At 46.0% G+C, this 14,473-nt stretch overlaps 1 protein-coding gene across 6 annotated transcripts in view; it reads right to left on the bottom strand.

The window, feature by feature from the left end:
- The window catches only part of Cadm1 (cell adhesion molecule 1), a 329,214-nt gene extending 316,013 nt beyond the window's left edge, over positions 1-13,201 (bottom strand). For all 6 annotated transcript variants that reach the window (XM_057767397.1, XM_057767399.1, XM_057767401.1 and 3 more), the window contains exon 1: positions 13,061-13,201. In XM_057767397.1, the coding sequence (XP_057623380.1) occupies positions 13,061-13,193 (133 nt within the window). In that variant the 5' untranslated portion in view covers positions 13,194-13,201. The remainder of the gene's footprint in view (positions 1-13,060) is intronic.
- Between the last annotated feature and the right edge of the window lie 1,272 nt (positions 13,202-14,473).

Raw genomic sequence — 14,473 nt, 5'->3', positions numbered from 1 at the left:
ATGGTCTGAGATTTAAATACAAAAGGCACCTTGGCTGTGCACCTTAGAGTAAGTTATACCACGTTTTTGTTTGTTTTCAGTAGAGCTGGGCATAGTGGTGGCCACCTATAATCCCAGTACTCGGGGGCAATGAGGCAGAGGGATCACGAGGTCAAGGCCAGTCTGGGCTACATGGTAAGTTCCAGGACAGAATTTCAAGACCCTGTTTAAAAAAAAAAAAAAAAAGTAAAAAGTAGGAAGAGTTGGAGCTTGAGCTATAATTAGCCAGCTTATTAGATGGGGAGAAGAATCTTAAAAGAGACTAATCAAAAGCGAAGTAAAACACAATCAAATATCAGAGGCTAGCAAGATTATACTTCCAGAAATCATTCTTATTTTTCAATAAATATCAGACACACATTATAGTAGTATAGAAAAGCAGCCCTTGTTCAAAGACATTGGAAAATTAAAAATTCATAGATTCCACCCAAGTTTGAAAGAAAGAAGTAGCAATACAACTGAAGATGGCAAAAAAAAAAAAGGGTTTCTAAAACAAAGTTGAATAATGGGGAGATCATTTAAATAAATGGAAAGCAGCCAGGGCTGGTCAAATAAAAACAGCACAGGGACATGATAACACAATTAAAAAAAAAAAGAGTGACATTACCAATTTAAAAAATAAGATGCAGAATATAAATGAAATGAAAGAAAATACTACTATAGAAAGGTTATTTTGTTTTTAATGGAGCAGAAAAAGTAGAGGATTTTTGAGCCATGTGTCTAATTTAGGCAACCAAAAAATGAACAAATCTGTAAAATCCCTCTTAGGCACACACACACACACACACACACACACACACACACACGGCGGGGGGGGGTATTGCAGGGAAAGAGAGAGAGCACACATGCAGGCTCAAACTTCTTAATGCTATCTATTTCTACAAGAATAGAATTTGGAGTGGGGGTGCTATTGAGACAGGGTTTCTCTGTGTAGTCCTGGCTGTCCTGGAACTCACTTTGAAGACCAGGCTGGCCTTTAACTCACAAGAGATCCACCTGCCTCTGCCTCCCAAGTGCTGGGATTAAAAGTGTGTGCCACTGCCAGGAAAAGTAGAATCCTTTTAATGATAAAAAGAATAGAGGGGAAAATCTGAGATTTACTCGGAAAGATTATTGTCCACAGTGGTTTTGGTGAAGTAATTTCAAAAGCCCTCCATATTAATTATAAGATATGGGTATGGATATGGCTGGGACCCAGAGTTTTCACTTGGGACAAAAGATACAAGCAGGAATGGGGATGGAAAAAAACAACTTGGATGTCAGGCTGGCAATCGAAGCAACAGTGTTATATATCATGACTTAACAAATACTAAATATACAGGATAGGGTATTGGGATGTATGTGATGGGGGGTAGTTGATACAAACAAGAAAGTAGGTGTCAAGTCCTACCCAGTTCTGCCCAACGGAAAGGTCTAGAAACAAGGACAGCAAAATCTAATGAGTACAATTCTCTTCTACTTACTGAACATTTCTCTACAGAAAGCAAACAGGACTCCTTGGAGGAATAGCTAAACCCAGGTCGAGGGTGGGAATCACTCAAGGTAAGCTTATATATCTCATGGCATAAAGTGAGAAAGTTCTTGGAAGACTAGGCCAGCAAGATGGCTCAGGGAGTAAAAGTCCCTGATGAGCCGAGTTCAATCCCCAGGACCCACCAGTGGAGGAGATAACCAATTTCCAAGTTGTCTTCTGCCCAATACACACATGATAGAGCATGCACATGTACACACAGGCACATGTGTATACACATATACAAAATAAACAGATGTAATTATTTTTTAACTAGCAAGGCTACATCAGAATGAGAAAACAGAGTTCCAAGAGGAGCTCAATGGGTCAACTTTGATGGTAATGAGCCACAGCCAGATCACATTAAATTTTACTAAATCCACAAGAAAGGAGTGGGGTGGGACAAGATCTTCTCACACAAAAATACCTCCACCCAATATGGGGATCACAGAATTGGGAAATGCCAAGTGTGTAAGCACCAGCATGTCCAACGCAGACATTTATTAGTGCTGTTGGCCCATTAACTCAAGAAGTGCTATAAGAGAACAGGATCAATACTCTCAAAATTATCCTAGAGACGTTTTTATTAATTACAAAGAGGCAACAATGCAGAAATCTGTGATCTACCTAAACTAAGTAATTAATGTTTAACCATAATCTAGAGAAAAATCGACAAGATGACAATATCAGCTCACTTATCCAGTAGTCTCACGGAAGATGCTTAAGCTGAGTCAAAGGAGGGGGAAAGGATCAGACAATCTGTACAACCACAGAACATTCTAGAAAACAGCATGTCTGGACTCAAAATGCCAGGGCCATAAAAGATTCCTCATTTAAAAAAAAAATCCTTTTAACGTGGTGAGAGGTGCATCCCAGTGACGGAGTACTATTCTGGCATGCAGGAAGCCCTGGGAGATCGCTAGCACCACAAAAGAGAAATAAAGGAGAGGAGAAAGGGTGGACAAGTGGAAATGGTTGTAGACTAAAAGGTCCCAGAGATATGAAAACCAAAGCCACCATGCGTTTGCTGGTCACTTCAGGATCTGTACTGGGAAGGATAAAACAACAATGAAAGCCAATGGGGCAAATCCGACTATGACCTAGATACTAGAGCATAGTAGAGTTAAGTAAATTGCACAGTAGCAATGTTTCTGAGACCACAAAGGAAAATAATCGAAGTTTCAGGAATTCCGTGATGAATATTCAAGGGTCAAGCATCATGCCTACTACTCATTTTCCAGGGGTTCAGAAAAAGAAAGCTGGGAATATATGTTTATGTATTATTCAGGGAGATGGCAATAATCCAAATGGGTAAAATGTTAACAGCTGATGGCACTCGGTAAGGTAGAGATAAATGTGCACTGTCATTGTACTCATTTCAAGTTCCCTGTGATTTTGAAATTTTCCCAAAAGAACTGGTGGGAGAAGAAAAAAAAAAGAGCACATATATCTACGTTTTTGGAAGACTGAAATATGCCCAACAGTTTCCTGGCATAAAAGTAGATTCTCATTGAAAAATAATTTTCATAAATCAAATTGTTCAATTTTCTACTTTATTCTAGCCTTATGTGTTAGCAGTACCCTGTCTTTATTCAATATAGCAAATACAATATAAGAGTTGATTAAAATAATAAACTCTGTGTTTAAAAGCCTGATAATTAGATTGTAATCACCCTGTTTCTCTGATGTTACATGATTCCACTCACTTTGTTCCTTCACTTCCCCTCAAAGCAGACTGAGAACATCTTGAATTAATCCTTTCAACATAATTTTTCAATATTGCCTAACGTGTAAGGGATTTACAAATGAATATGTATTAGTAGACTTTCCCCGCCACCACTAGGTAGATATTTTAATAAAGAGATAGACAGACATGGATACTTCCAGCATAAAATGTCCCTGTGTGTATGCTGCTGTCATTCCTAAAGCAAGCTGCTTTGCTGTTCATGTTCCTGCTGTGGAACCTAACGCAAGGCTTCCACTTGCCAACCTGGATCAGCGATGGAGAGATCTGCTCCAGGAGCGAGCAGTGAAGAGCTGGAGACAAGGGGCAGGGGACTCTTCACGAGGATGCTGGCTCACAAGATAGGCACAAGCAAAAGTGAAAGTGGGTGTCATCTAAACTAATCTCTACTTGAACCTTTTAAGAGATAAAACCATTTGCACAGTAATTTCGTACTAAATTAACTTGTTTTTTTTTTCTCTGTATCGTTAAAGTTTTCATTGTTTAAATAAGGGTTTCTGCAAGAGAAATGAGGCGATGCTCCCATTCTATCAGAAGAATGAGGCTGATGACTTGCAAGAAGACTGGGCAGCTTGTGTTGAGATTGACAAACGCTGCAAAGAGCCAGAAACACAAACACACTCCGACCCTCGACCCCTTCCCAAGCACTGTCCCGGAACATCAGAAGACAATCAAAGGTTGTACTACTGTGCTCTCACAGTGCTAACCTTTGGAGAGCAGCAAGAACTCTACCAGGCCAGGAAAACCGAAGGCAAGAAGGATGGCAGATGGTGATACCAGACCCTCTGAAAGGATCCCTAAGACAGCAAGTTCATCGGCAGTACCGAGAAACAAGGACTCCACGTTTCTGTTTACCGAGCCAATGATAATTGTCCTCTACAATCTCTATGAGAAAGCACCTAGAGCTACCACAAAATTGGCGAAGCTGACTGTGTTGAGGTAAGTAGCTCTGCTCCCAATTCAACTATGTTTGAACACTATTCCATAGAGGCCCAGGATTAAGAAAATTCTGCCGTTTCTCTGCCGTGGTAACTACATGGGCCAGATGTAAGTATCATCAAGACGCCATCTGCAAGGTGACATGACATTTCCCAGATCACCTTCAGTGACTGATCTCATACCAAGCTAGTAGCTCCACACAAGGCCCTTTGGTTTTGTTTTTTCACCCTTAAGAAATGGTCCTCCTTTGAAGGAACTTCACTTGGAGCTGAAAACTATCATTTTGACAAACTGTAATTTAAGTCATTCACACCATTGTTTTAGGATGTAGTGAAGCAAACTAGTCAAACAGATTCTACCAGAAACAATATATTTTCAATATTCTGAAATTTAAACATTCCATGAAAATTATGGTCACAATAATGACAACTTTTGTCACAATCCACAACACAATCACTAACTGCTATAAAGAAACACACACATACACATACAAACACACACACACAAACAAGCACGCACACACACACCTGTAAAGCAGAAAAAGAAAGGCCAGCATGGACACCTGCTTCAAAGTTCAAGTTGGGTAAGATGAAAGACAAAAGAAGAGGTGTCTATTCTCAAAGGAGACAAAGAGAGCCAGAGAGTCAGCCATCCTTCTCCTATGAGCCAAGACAGAGTTAAAGGAGCAGCGGAGCCGCGTGTGCCACAGCAACCAGATGAGGGCTGATAGGCACAGCCACTTTCTCCTCAGTTGCAGGGCAGTCATCAGTCTTCCAGTCCCATCAGGATTGGGCTGAAAAGTAATAAGAAATGAGGGCAATTAGGGGGGAAATGAGAGAGCAATTGAGGAAGGAGCCACCTAAAGACAAAACAGTGCGGAGATTGAATTTGCAGCAAGAAACAGGAATCTGAGATTAAGTTCCTGAGAGGGGAGCGCTCCCTGGTCCTGCCCTGAAAGGAATTAGAACTGCAGCAGGCAGCCTTGAGCTGCCTCTGGGTGGCAGAGACAGTACTCAGAGAGGGGAGTGGCTAGGTAGTTTCTGGGGAAACACAGCACATGGCCACCAAGTTTCCAGACGTGGCCCACTTAATTTCAATTTATGGAAATTAGCTTTGTCAGTAAAGTGTCACGTCAATGCCCTAGGTGCCATCTGCAGCATTTCAGTCTCTAGTGCCACATAAACTGGGTATGGTTGGCAGACACCTGTAACCAGCAGATGAAAGCGACAAGATCAAGAGTTCAAGGTCATCCCTGACTACGTAGGAAGTACTTTAAACAAGCCTTGGAAACATGAGACCCCCGTCTCAAATGACAATAGTAATAATAAAAAGGGGAAAGAAGGTGAAAGGGGCTCCAAATTTAGGGACGTGGGGTGCTGGGACTAAGATAATAGTGGTATTATTCCGAATAATAAAGAAGACTTTCAGGGAAGCTGTTATCAGTAGCTGAACAAAGAAAAGGTCCATTTCAGGCACGCTCTCCCAGCCATGTGGAGATCCGGTGTGGACAGTGATAGAGATGGGGCATTGCTCTTTGTTTTCAGGCAGATTGCTCCTCGGCTCTCCAGGGATGCCATAACTTAATTGTAACTTGATGGTGCCGCCTTGTGTTAGAGAGCTGAGGGGAGAATTAGTCTGCTTTTACCAAAGAACTCTGCCAAGAGCAAGACACTTGTTCTAAGCGTTTACAGAATTCCACATTCACTGGAACACCAACCTCAAACATTTAAATCTATTTCACAGCACTTACTCCAAGCTTACTTAACATCTCTGAAATACCTACATCAAAATGTTGGGTTAAGTAACTAGATTCCAGTACAACAGCTCATAAGAGATTTTTTTTTTAAAACCACCACAGTTCGTCCTTAAGGCAATCACTTTGTTCAAGATCCCCGCTAGTCAGTCTTGGCACCTCTTTCCGCATCTCCACACTGAGCTTCTCTTTTGCACAACCATCAAGGCTACACATCATTTGGGCCATACAAATACCCACATCTCCCTTTTGTCTAACCCTGGTCCATGGAGAGTTGCACCAAGGCTCTGGAGGACAAGCACTGGAAGACCTTCAAAGAAGAAAAGAAAAAGTGTTCATTAACCCCAACGGCAGCTGCTGGCTAGAGCCTGCAATTTAAATCTCTGAAAAAGAACCTGTGGCTTCTGAAATTCCACAAGGAGGTATCACTTATGATTACAAACATTCCAGTGGGTTCCTTCCTTCATTGATGGCTTCCAGACAAAGGTTGTCAGGTTGCCTCCCCCATTTTGGTGAAATTCCCCAAGCCCTGGATGTACAAATTCCTAAACGCATTTTCTTGACCAAAGGCCAACTCAGGAGAGGGGTTTTTCCTGACCAGGCCCCCTCAGACCCCTAAACATCATCTCATATGTAATGTCTTGTTTGGCTGGGAACAACAACAACAAAAATGAAGGGGCCGGAGAGATTGGTCAAAAGTTAAGAGCACTTGTTGCTCTTGCAGACCTGGGTTCAGTTCCCAGCATGCACAGGGCAGCTCACAACTTTATCCACAGCTCTACTTCCAGGGGATCTGATGCCCACTTCTGACTCCGCTAGGCACCAGGCACACACTTCGTGAATGTAGCACACACGTAAGTAAAACACTCATACACATTAAATAAAATCATAGTAAAAAATTTTCATCAAAAAAAAGAAATTTAGGGAGGGAGGAAAGGGAGAAGAAGGGCAACCTCACGTCACAAACTGGGGAAAAAAAACGACTTATTTTCAGGGGTAAAAAAAAGAATTTCAGAAATGAGCATTAAGGCTGTCCAGCTGAAATATTAAAATTTTATTTTAAATCAATGGGGGCAAATATTGAGAAATAAAGTTAGTAACCTTTCCTCTCCCCTGTTAGCCCTTAGCACCAACTCACAAGAATAACAGCAGAGTACTCACAGTAAGTAGCATGAGCCTCTCATGCCACCAAAGACATTTTCATCATGTCAGTTACAGCCAGTTAGAAATGGAAAAAGACATTTTTAAGCAATATATGTACAAAATATAATGGCATTTATACTATGAAGGACTGGAAGGTACATGCCCCAGTGTGTGTGTTTGTCTGTTGGTCTGTCTATGTGTTTCTGTGTGTGTGCCTGTGTGTGAATAGGGTATCTCACAACCAAACTAAAATAAACTTTCCCTACAAAAGTCTGCAGCTGGTGGGTATTCATTATGGGAACAACTGGAAACGGCTAGTTTTGCCAAGGGTACAGGCCACAGAGGCGGGATTAGCCACAATTACTGCATATTTACACAACCATATTTACACCATAATAAAACTCATCTTATCCGATCCAAACAAAACCTTGCTCAAAATAAACTAAACCACAGGAAAGGTCTCCTGAGCAAAACAGTCATCGCTCCGAGTCTCTAGTTTCTGCTCGGCCATTACCCACTGAGACAACCCTTCATTCCGCCTTCCTCGGAAAGGCAAGAGTAGTAGGCAAGATTCAGTATATCCAGTTGAGAATCTGTATAATTCAGATAACGATACTGTAATTATGAGTGGAAGGCTACATCTTAGAGATTCATTCTGAAACGACTGTAGAAAAATTATAGGATGTCCGAGATTTATTTAAAATAATCTGGGAGTAGTAAAAGGCACAGAGGGGACAGATGTGTAGGGGTGGGTAACTATTGAGACCGGGTGATTGCATGCAGAATTTAGTATATTTGAAATTTCCCATAACCAAGTTGGGGGTGGGGGAGAGAAAATATAAAGGCCAATATAAAAGTCATCCTGAAAAAAAAAATGTTTTCCTTTAAGGAAAAGAAAAATTTCCCTTTAGCTTTTTCTCCGCAAATGACGAGAGAGAACCTGCAGAGAAAACCAAGCTAGGCTCCTGTTGTAGACTCAGAAAAGACAAATGAAATTCTTAAAAACCAGAACATGTGCTTCCTGAAGCTTAGCTCTTGCCTGTGACTTATTACAACAACACAACCCGGCGGTCTCCCATATGAAGGCACTTTGGACGACATTCGCGCAGTGGCTGCCAAATAAAGTCCAGAGGTTGCAGAATCATTTGTCAACACCAAAGGCAAAGGTACCAAGAGCTGGTCCTTTCTTCCCAGAGGTCACTCCTTCTGATCCATGGGTTTATTACCTAGAGCAAACAATTAATCTCGCCGCCTTCAGAATACAAAATAGTTTTAGCCAAAGTAGTATCCTCCCATGATCCGCTTCTCTGTCTGGGCATCGCTGCCAGGAGGAAGAACAGAAAAAAAAGGTCCACTGGCTGATCATCAAGGGACCTGTCCCCATCCAAGATCTACAGCTAACTCAATCTTAGCTGAGTTGGGCGTCGGTGGCCTCACCTGAAAACAATGGTGTTTCCTAAGAAGATTGTCATTATCTTTCGTTTTCGGCAGTTCCATAATCAAGAGAATCTCTAATAGTTTTTAAAGCATTTCGGCACTCCAACGTTGCACGTTCTAGTACTTTAATTTGAATACGTGAGCTTCTGTATAATGTGCGTGTGTGCAAATGTAAATGTGCACGTGCTCATATTTGTGTCGGCACACATACTCTGATACTATTAGGTGGTTACACGGGGCTAATTGCTTCCATTTCAGAGCAGCAAATTTTCAGTTTTGCAACAGATGTCGCTGTGTGATTTCTCCTTTCTGTGCTGGATTTTCTGTTAAAAATGTCCAGCATAATGGTCAGAAGCATTCTTCCAAAGAATACAGCATTTTAATCCTCTGGATTTCTTTTAAATTTTCTTTGTATGTGGTCAATTTCCATTCAAACCACAGTATCAATTAGCTTGGCCCCTTGTAAGAAATACCCCTCACATAAAAATAGTCTTTTTGTTAAACAACACACACACACACACACCAATCAATCAAAACATTAAAAAATTAATACAAATTCTATGTGGTCAATTAGCTTTAAAATATCACATACATAGACCCAATAAGAATGAGTCTCATAGCATTGATTTTCATAGTATTACTATCAATTTTAAAGGGGAGGGGGACAACTTAACAATAGAGGCTGAAAAATTAAAAGGAAAAAAAATATCACGTATGAAGCTGAAATGTACCAGGTATGGGAATAAAGTTTAAAAATAAAACCCAAGAGCACCATTAATAACGATTTTTAAAAAATGGGATTTTCATTTTAACAACACCCTTAAAATTAACACGAGGCTAACGTGATAATTACAAGACATCTTACCTACCATTCTGACATTCACTATCTTGACACATGTCATAGACAAGTGACATCTCTTTCCCCACACCCAGTACACTGTCCAATGTTGATCAGTCAACAGGTAGCTAGCTACCCAGCAGTTTCTTCCATAAGAGCCAACAATGGCAGAAAAAGATTTCAAAATCTCCTTTGAAACCTAAGAGGCTGTTACGTTCTGGGGTTTTGGAGGGAGTGGAGATTGAGAAGCAGGCGGTGAGTAGGGAACGAAATCCGGTAAGAATGGGAAGTCAGGAAGTAAAAGAGGAAGCCAGAGCGCCCGGCCTGTTATCACCTTCCCCGTCCCACTCCCCTTTACCAGGAGAGCCACTGGGGAAAACTGGATAAAGCATGTACAACATCCATATGAATAAAGCTCTTTGTTCCGGAGAACTGCCTGCTCTTTTATTCCCCCCTTTTTCGTATTTGTTCATTTCAAAAGATTGCTCAATGGGTCTCTTGTTCCTCCAAAATGTCCCGGGCAAATAATGCAAGCTTGTCTCGTCACACAAGTCACTAAATGAAGCCTTGTGCGTCTCCAGTGACACACTGTAAATATAAAGTGGCATTAATGAGGGATATTTTATCGAAGCTATCATAGGCAAGTGCAAGTCCCCCCAGTGACTATTCAATTTGACGCAGGGAAAGGCAACAATAGCAGGGCGTCACTTTTGCAAAGTCCCTGTCCCTGATATGCGAGCTCCAACAAAGCTCCAACCAAGTCCCAACCGGGACTAACTGCCACCCCACAAATCCCCTACCCATCAACCATCGTCTCTAATCCTACACAGGGTAAGAGCAGGATGATCTACTGTAGGTTCCTTCAGGATCCTAAACAGCAGCAAGCCTGCACCTTAAACATGGTAAGAGTGAGTAACACAGCACAGGCGATCCTACTCTGGCTGCATTTCGGGTCTGTTTCACCCGAACACCACAGGAGACGAGAGTGGACTTCCTCTGGGATGGAGGTAAGGCTGGGGGACAGGCAGGATGGCTACAGAGGCAAACAGAACAGAAACCCAGTCCACAATAGCGGGACTTGGCTTTCTCGGCAAGAATGGGAATAAAACAAGCCTAATGAAGTTAGCAGGTAGCACCAACAGGTTTCTCTTAACCGGGGAATGAGAAGCAGAGGCCCCTGAGAAAGCTTTAGTTTAGCATGTGAGGAAAAGGAGTCCTTCGGTGTCCACCTGAAATTGACCCTTGCAGTATGGAATCTAGGGCTTGGCCAAGACCATCTCTCAAAGTGTGTGCACGCGCGCGCACACACACACATACACACACACAGTGTACACACACACACACACGCACGAGCATTCAAAAAAATTAAAGAAAGACATCTCACCCTCTCACTACAAATCAAACCCAATTGCTTTCTAATTTGAACACAATCTGATAAGCGGCATACAAACAGGGATGTACACAAGAGCAAGAAGCTGCTTCCATGGTAACTGGCAACAGAATTTTCCTGTAGCTTTGACATGCACGGTTGAGTTCCAGACCGTTCCTTTCTAAGTCAGCACACATCCCTCGCCGAGAAGGCAACTTCTCGCCAAAAGATAGTACAAATATAGTACGGTTGTTACTATCCCGTGCTTTCAATGAGCAGGCTTGACAAGGGAGGCAAAATCTAAGCCTACTCTGCTGGTTTAGTGACATTGCATGGCTCCCATTTATAGTGGAAAGGCAATACCCCGGTCAGCGCTTCCCACCCCCACCCTTCGTTCTGCAGCCAATACAAGTCTATTGTTGCCTCTGTAATGCGCCAGTTACCCAGCCTTTACTCACGCTCACGTTTAACTGACAGTGGCGCTTTTTACAATGCAGCACGAGGGATCTCTTTCGGGAACACTCTATCGAACCCTTCCAGTCAGTGGCATCACCAGAAATTAAGTTGTAACCACACGGGCTTCGGCTAAACCTAATTATCTCGTAACTCATAAATTAAGAATTCACAGAAGAAAAACATATAAACATCCGGAGACAGACATGGAAGACAAAATTCTCAAGCTGGAATAGAAGGTGCTGCCAGGCTCCCACCCTTAAAGCTTCCATGGGTTCTTCTCCGCAAGCCTGTTTTATATTTTATTTTTTTTGAAGGGGATAAGTCAACCAACCTGGCATCCCCCTAAATCCGAAGCTAGCACTCCCAAGCATCCCCCATCTCCAACAGCGTGTCTCCTGCGGTGTTTACATAACTATGTGTCCTCTAGCGTGTAAACAAAAGACACAACCCAAGCAAAGAGGCGCCCCCGGAACCGCACGCTGGCCCCAGCGCTGCATCCTCTCGGGCTGGGGGCTCCGCAGGTGGGGGTTGAGCTCGCGGCGTCCTCCACCACTTGTTGCTCCCAGGTCCTGCAGCTCTGGAGCTACAAGGAGGGGTTTTGCAGGCTCAGACCCCTAGCGCATCCCCTTGCGCACGGCCGGCAGCCCGCTCGCCACCGCTCGGTGCCGCTCGGTCCCACCGGCCGCCGGGAGCCAGAGGCAGGCGGCACAGCCGCACGGGGACGCCGCGCGGCTGGCGAGAGCGACGAGGTGGCGGGAAGGCGGGTGCAGCGCGGCCGGCCTCTCCGGTGGGGAAGAGCTCCGGCTCCCTTTTGTTAGCAAATGCAAACACTGCCCTCTTCTTTCCCGACCGCGCCAACGCGCCCGGCACAGGGGCAGCCACACGCGGGGCTCCTGCCAAGCGCTCGGCGTCTTCAGGAAAGGCGCGGCGCTCCCAGAGCCGCCACCCGGGCAGATTCTCAAGACTGCCGGCCACGCGGGGAGCGCCCCGAGGCCCGCAGGGCGAGCGCCGGGCCGCAGAGGCCGCGAACGCCCCCGCCACCACCTGCGGGCCGTTTGCCCGAAGGACGCGCAGCCGGGAAATCCCGGATCCCCACTCGCGGCAGAGGCCTTCGTGGCGCGGACCGGCTGAAGGCACACGGAGCCCCTTCTGCAGCCGCGGCGACGAGCGGCCGCCCCCGAGACGGGAACTTTCCCTGCCTGGATTTTAGCCAAGCCGACCCGCAGCCCAACGGAGGGGGCCGAGGGGCCGCGTTCGGCTGGAGGGAAACACGAGAGGCGTGCAGCTCTGGGGCGGGGGACCTGCAGAGCGCGGGCAAGCAAGCGAGGGAGAGGACACGACTGTGGGGATGTCCTGGGGACCCGCGGTGAAAAAGCTTCTTGAAACGGAGAATTGATCGGGGGGCCGAGCTGAAACGGAGGGGACGAAGACTAAGCCCGGGGACACAGAAGGACCTGCAAGTTCCAGGGACAAGAGCGAGTTTCGGAGGGTCCGAAAGGTTCGGGGCGCCTCAGAGGGCTTCCCTTCCCCCACGCGCGAGCCCCTGGCCCCCAAGCCCACTCCACTCAGCACCCCGCGCTACGCCAGGAGGAAGAGGTGTGGGTGCAGCCATCCCTGAGGGCGCCTATCCGCAGCCGGCGGGCAGGAGAGAAGGGGCGCCGACCCCTCAGCCCCTTCCATCGCAGCCCCGACTTTCCTTGCCACGCTCCCGCCGCTTCGGATTTGGGAAGTGGGGGGAGGTTGTCATGGAAACGTCCCCCCTTCCATAGCTACGGCTCCTGGGGGTGCCCGGGGGGTATTTCGGGACCAATCCGCGGGTGCCCACAACCTACCTGTGGGGATCAGTGCCGCGGCCGAGAGGAGCAACAGCAGGAGCCGGAGCCGGAGCCCGGGAGGCGCTGCCGCCGCCGCCACAGCCGCTGCCGCCGCACACTGGGATCCGCTCGGCAGCACAGCACTCGCCATGTCGGGCACCTGCCTCAGACTGGCGGCGGTCGCTGCCTCCCGAGCCCGAGCGGACAGCTAATGAGATGCTAATGAGATGTGCTGAAGGCGGAGTCAGGACCGACCAATCGTGGCGCCGCGAGCCCAACCCGGCTCTCGAAGGACTAGCCCCCTCCCCCACCCCACCCCCTGGCGCTCGCGTTCGGCCGCGCGCCCGCGCCACCTAGGGGCGGGGCCGATGGGAGGGGCCTATGCAAATATGTTTACGTTAAAATTCGGCTTAGCTTCCCGCTGGAGGAAAAGTGTACTGCCCGGGCGCCTGGCGTGGAGGCGGGGGAGGGGGGCTGCGGCTCCAGGAGGCGGGTCTCTAGTTTCTGTGCACCTTTATTAGGAACATTTACGGCATTCGCCGCGGCGGACTCACGCCTGACGAGTCTCACCGTGAGACTCCTGGGTCCGAGCACTGCGTGTGCATCGGCCTATGGAAGTCACACTTTGTGATTTTCCTTCCTTCACCTTGCACGAAGGAATGAGATCTTTGGGAAGCCAGGGAGTGGAGAGTGCGAATGCAGGTCCCCGGATCGACAAAACAATCTGGGAGAAGTGCATGCGTGCTTTGCACGTCCGGCGAAGCGGAAGAGCCCGCTCAACATCCTAGCGGTAGACTAAGGGATAGTAGAGAGACTGAAGCCGAGGAGTCGCGTTCTGGGATTTTCAAGAGTATGTTTGGCTGTAGATTCAGGGGAACGATAAATCGCGGGCGGGGGTAGGGGATGCTCGGGCTCCCCAGCTTGTTGAAAGTATTCTTCCCAGGTTTAATAGATTTTTAGCGTGTAAGCAATATATATTTAAGATTACACACACACAAAAACACGAAATCTACCCATCAGGTTTGTGGGAAAGGAAATGTGGGGAACCAAGTGCTGCAAAGATAGGGAGAGTCAGCCGAGTTACTCCTCCAGGGCACAAATCAATTCCTTTCTCTGCTGTGCTTTCAATCCTTTTTAAGGCTTCTAGAGACCAACAGGTGCTCCCGGTTTCAGTTGTGTCTCGGAGAAGTTCTGCTGAAGAGACTTGTATGCCTCTCTGGACACACTCTCCCTCCCCTAAATTATCTTTGCTTTCTTTTCAACCAAGCAGGCGGTTTCTCTTGTCTGCCTTTTAATTACTTATTTACTTCCCCTCTAGAAGACCGTGTGCGCTCTGACCCTCTGTTGCTCAAGCATCAAATTGAAGGACGAGCCGTATTAAGTGTAAAGGTTTATAATAATTTAAGTATTCATAGAATGCAGAACAATAAG

This window comes from Chionomys nivalis, chromosome 4 (genome assembly GCF_950005125.1).
Source record: "Chionomys nivalis chromosome 4, mChiNiv1.1, whole genome shotgun sequence".
In the NCBI taxonomy this organism is placed as follows: Eukaryota; Metazoa; Chordata; class Mammalia; order Rodentia; family Cricetidae; genus Chionomys; species Chionomys nivalis.
The sequence above is the reverse complement of the archived record's forward strand: the minus strand, read 5'-3'. Positions and strand labels throughout refer to the sequence as shown.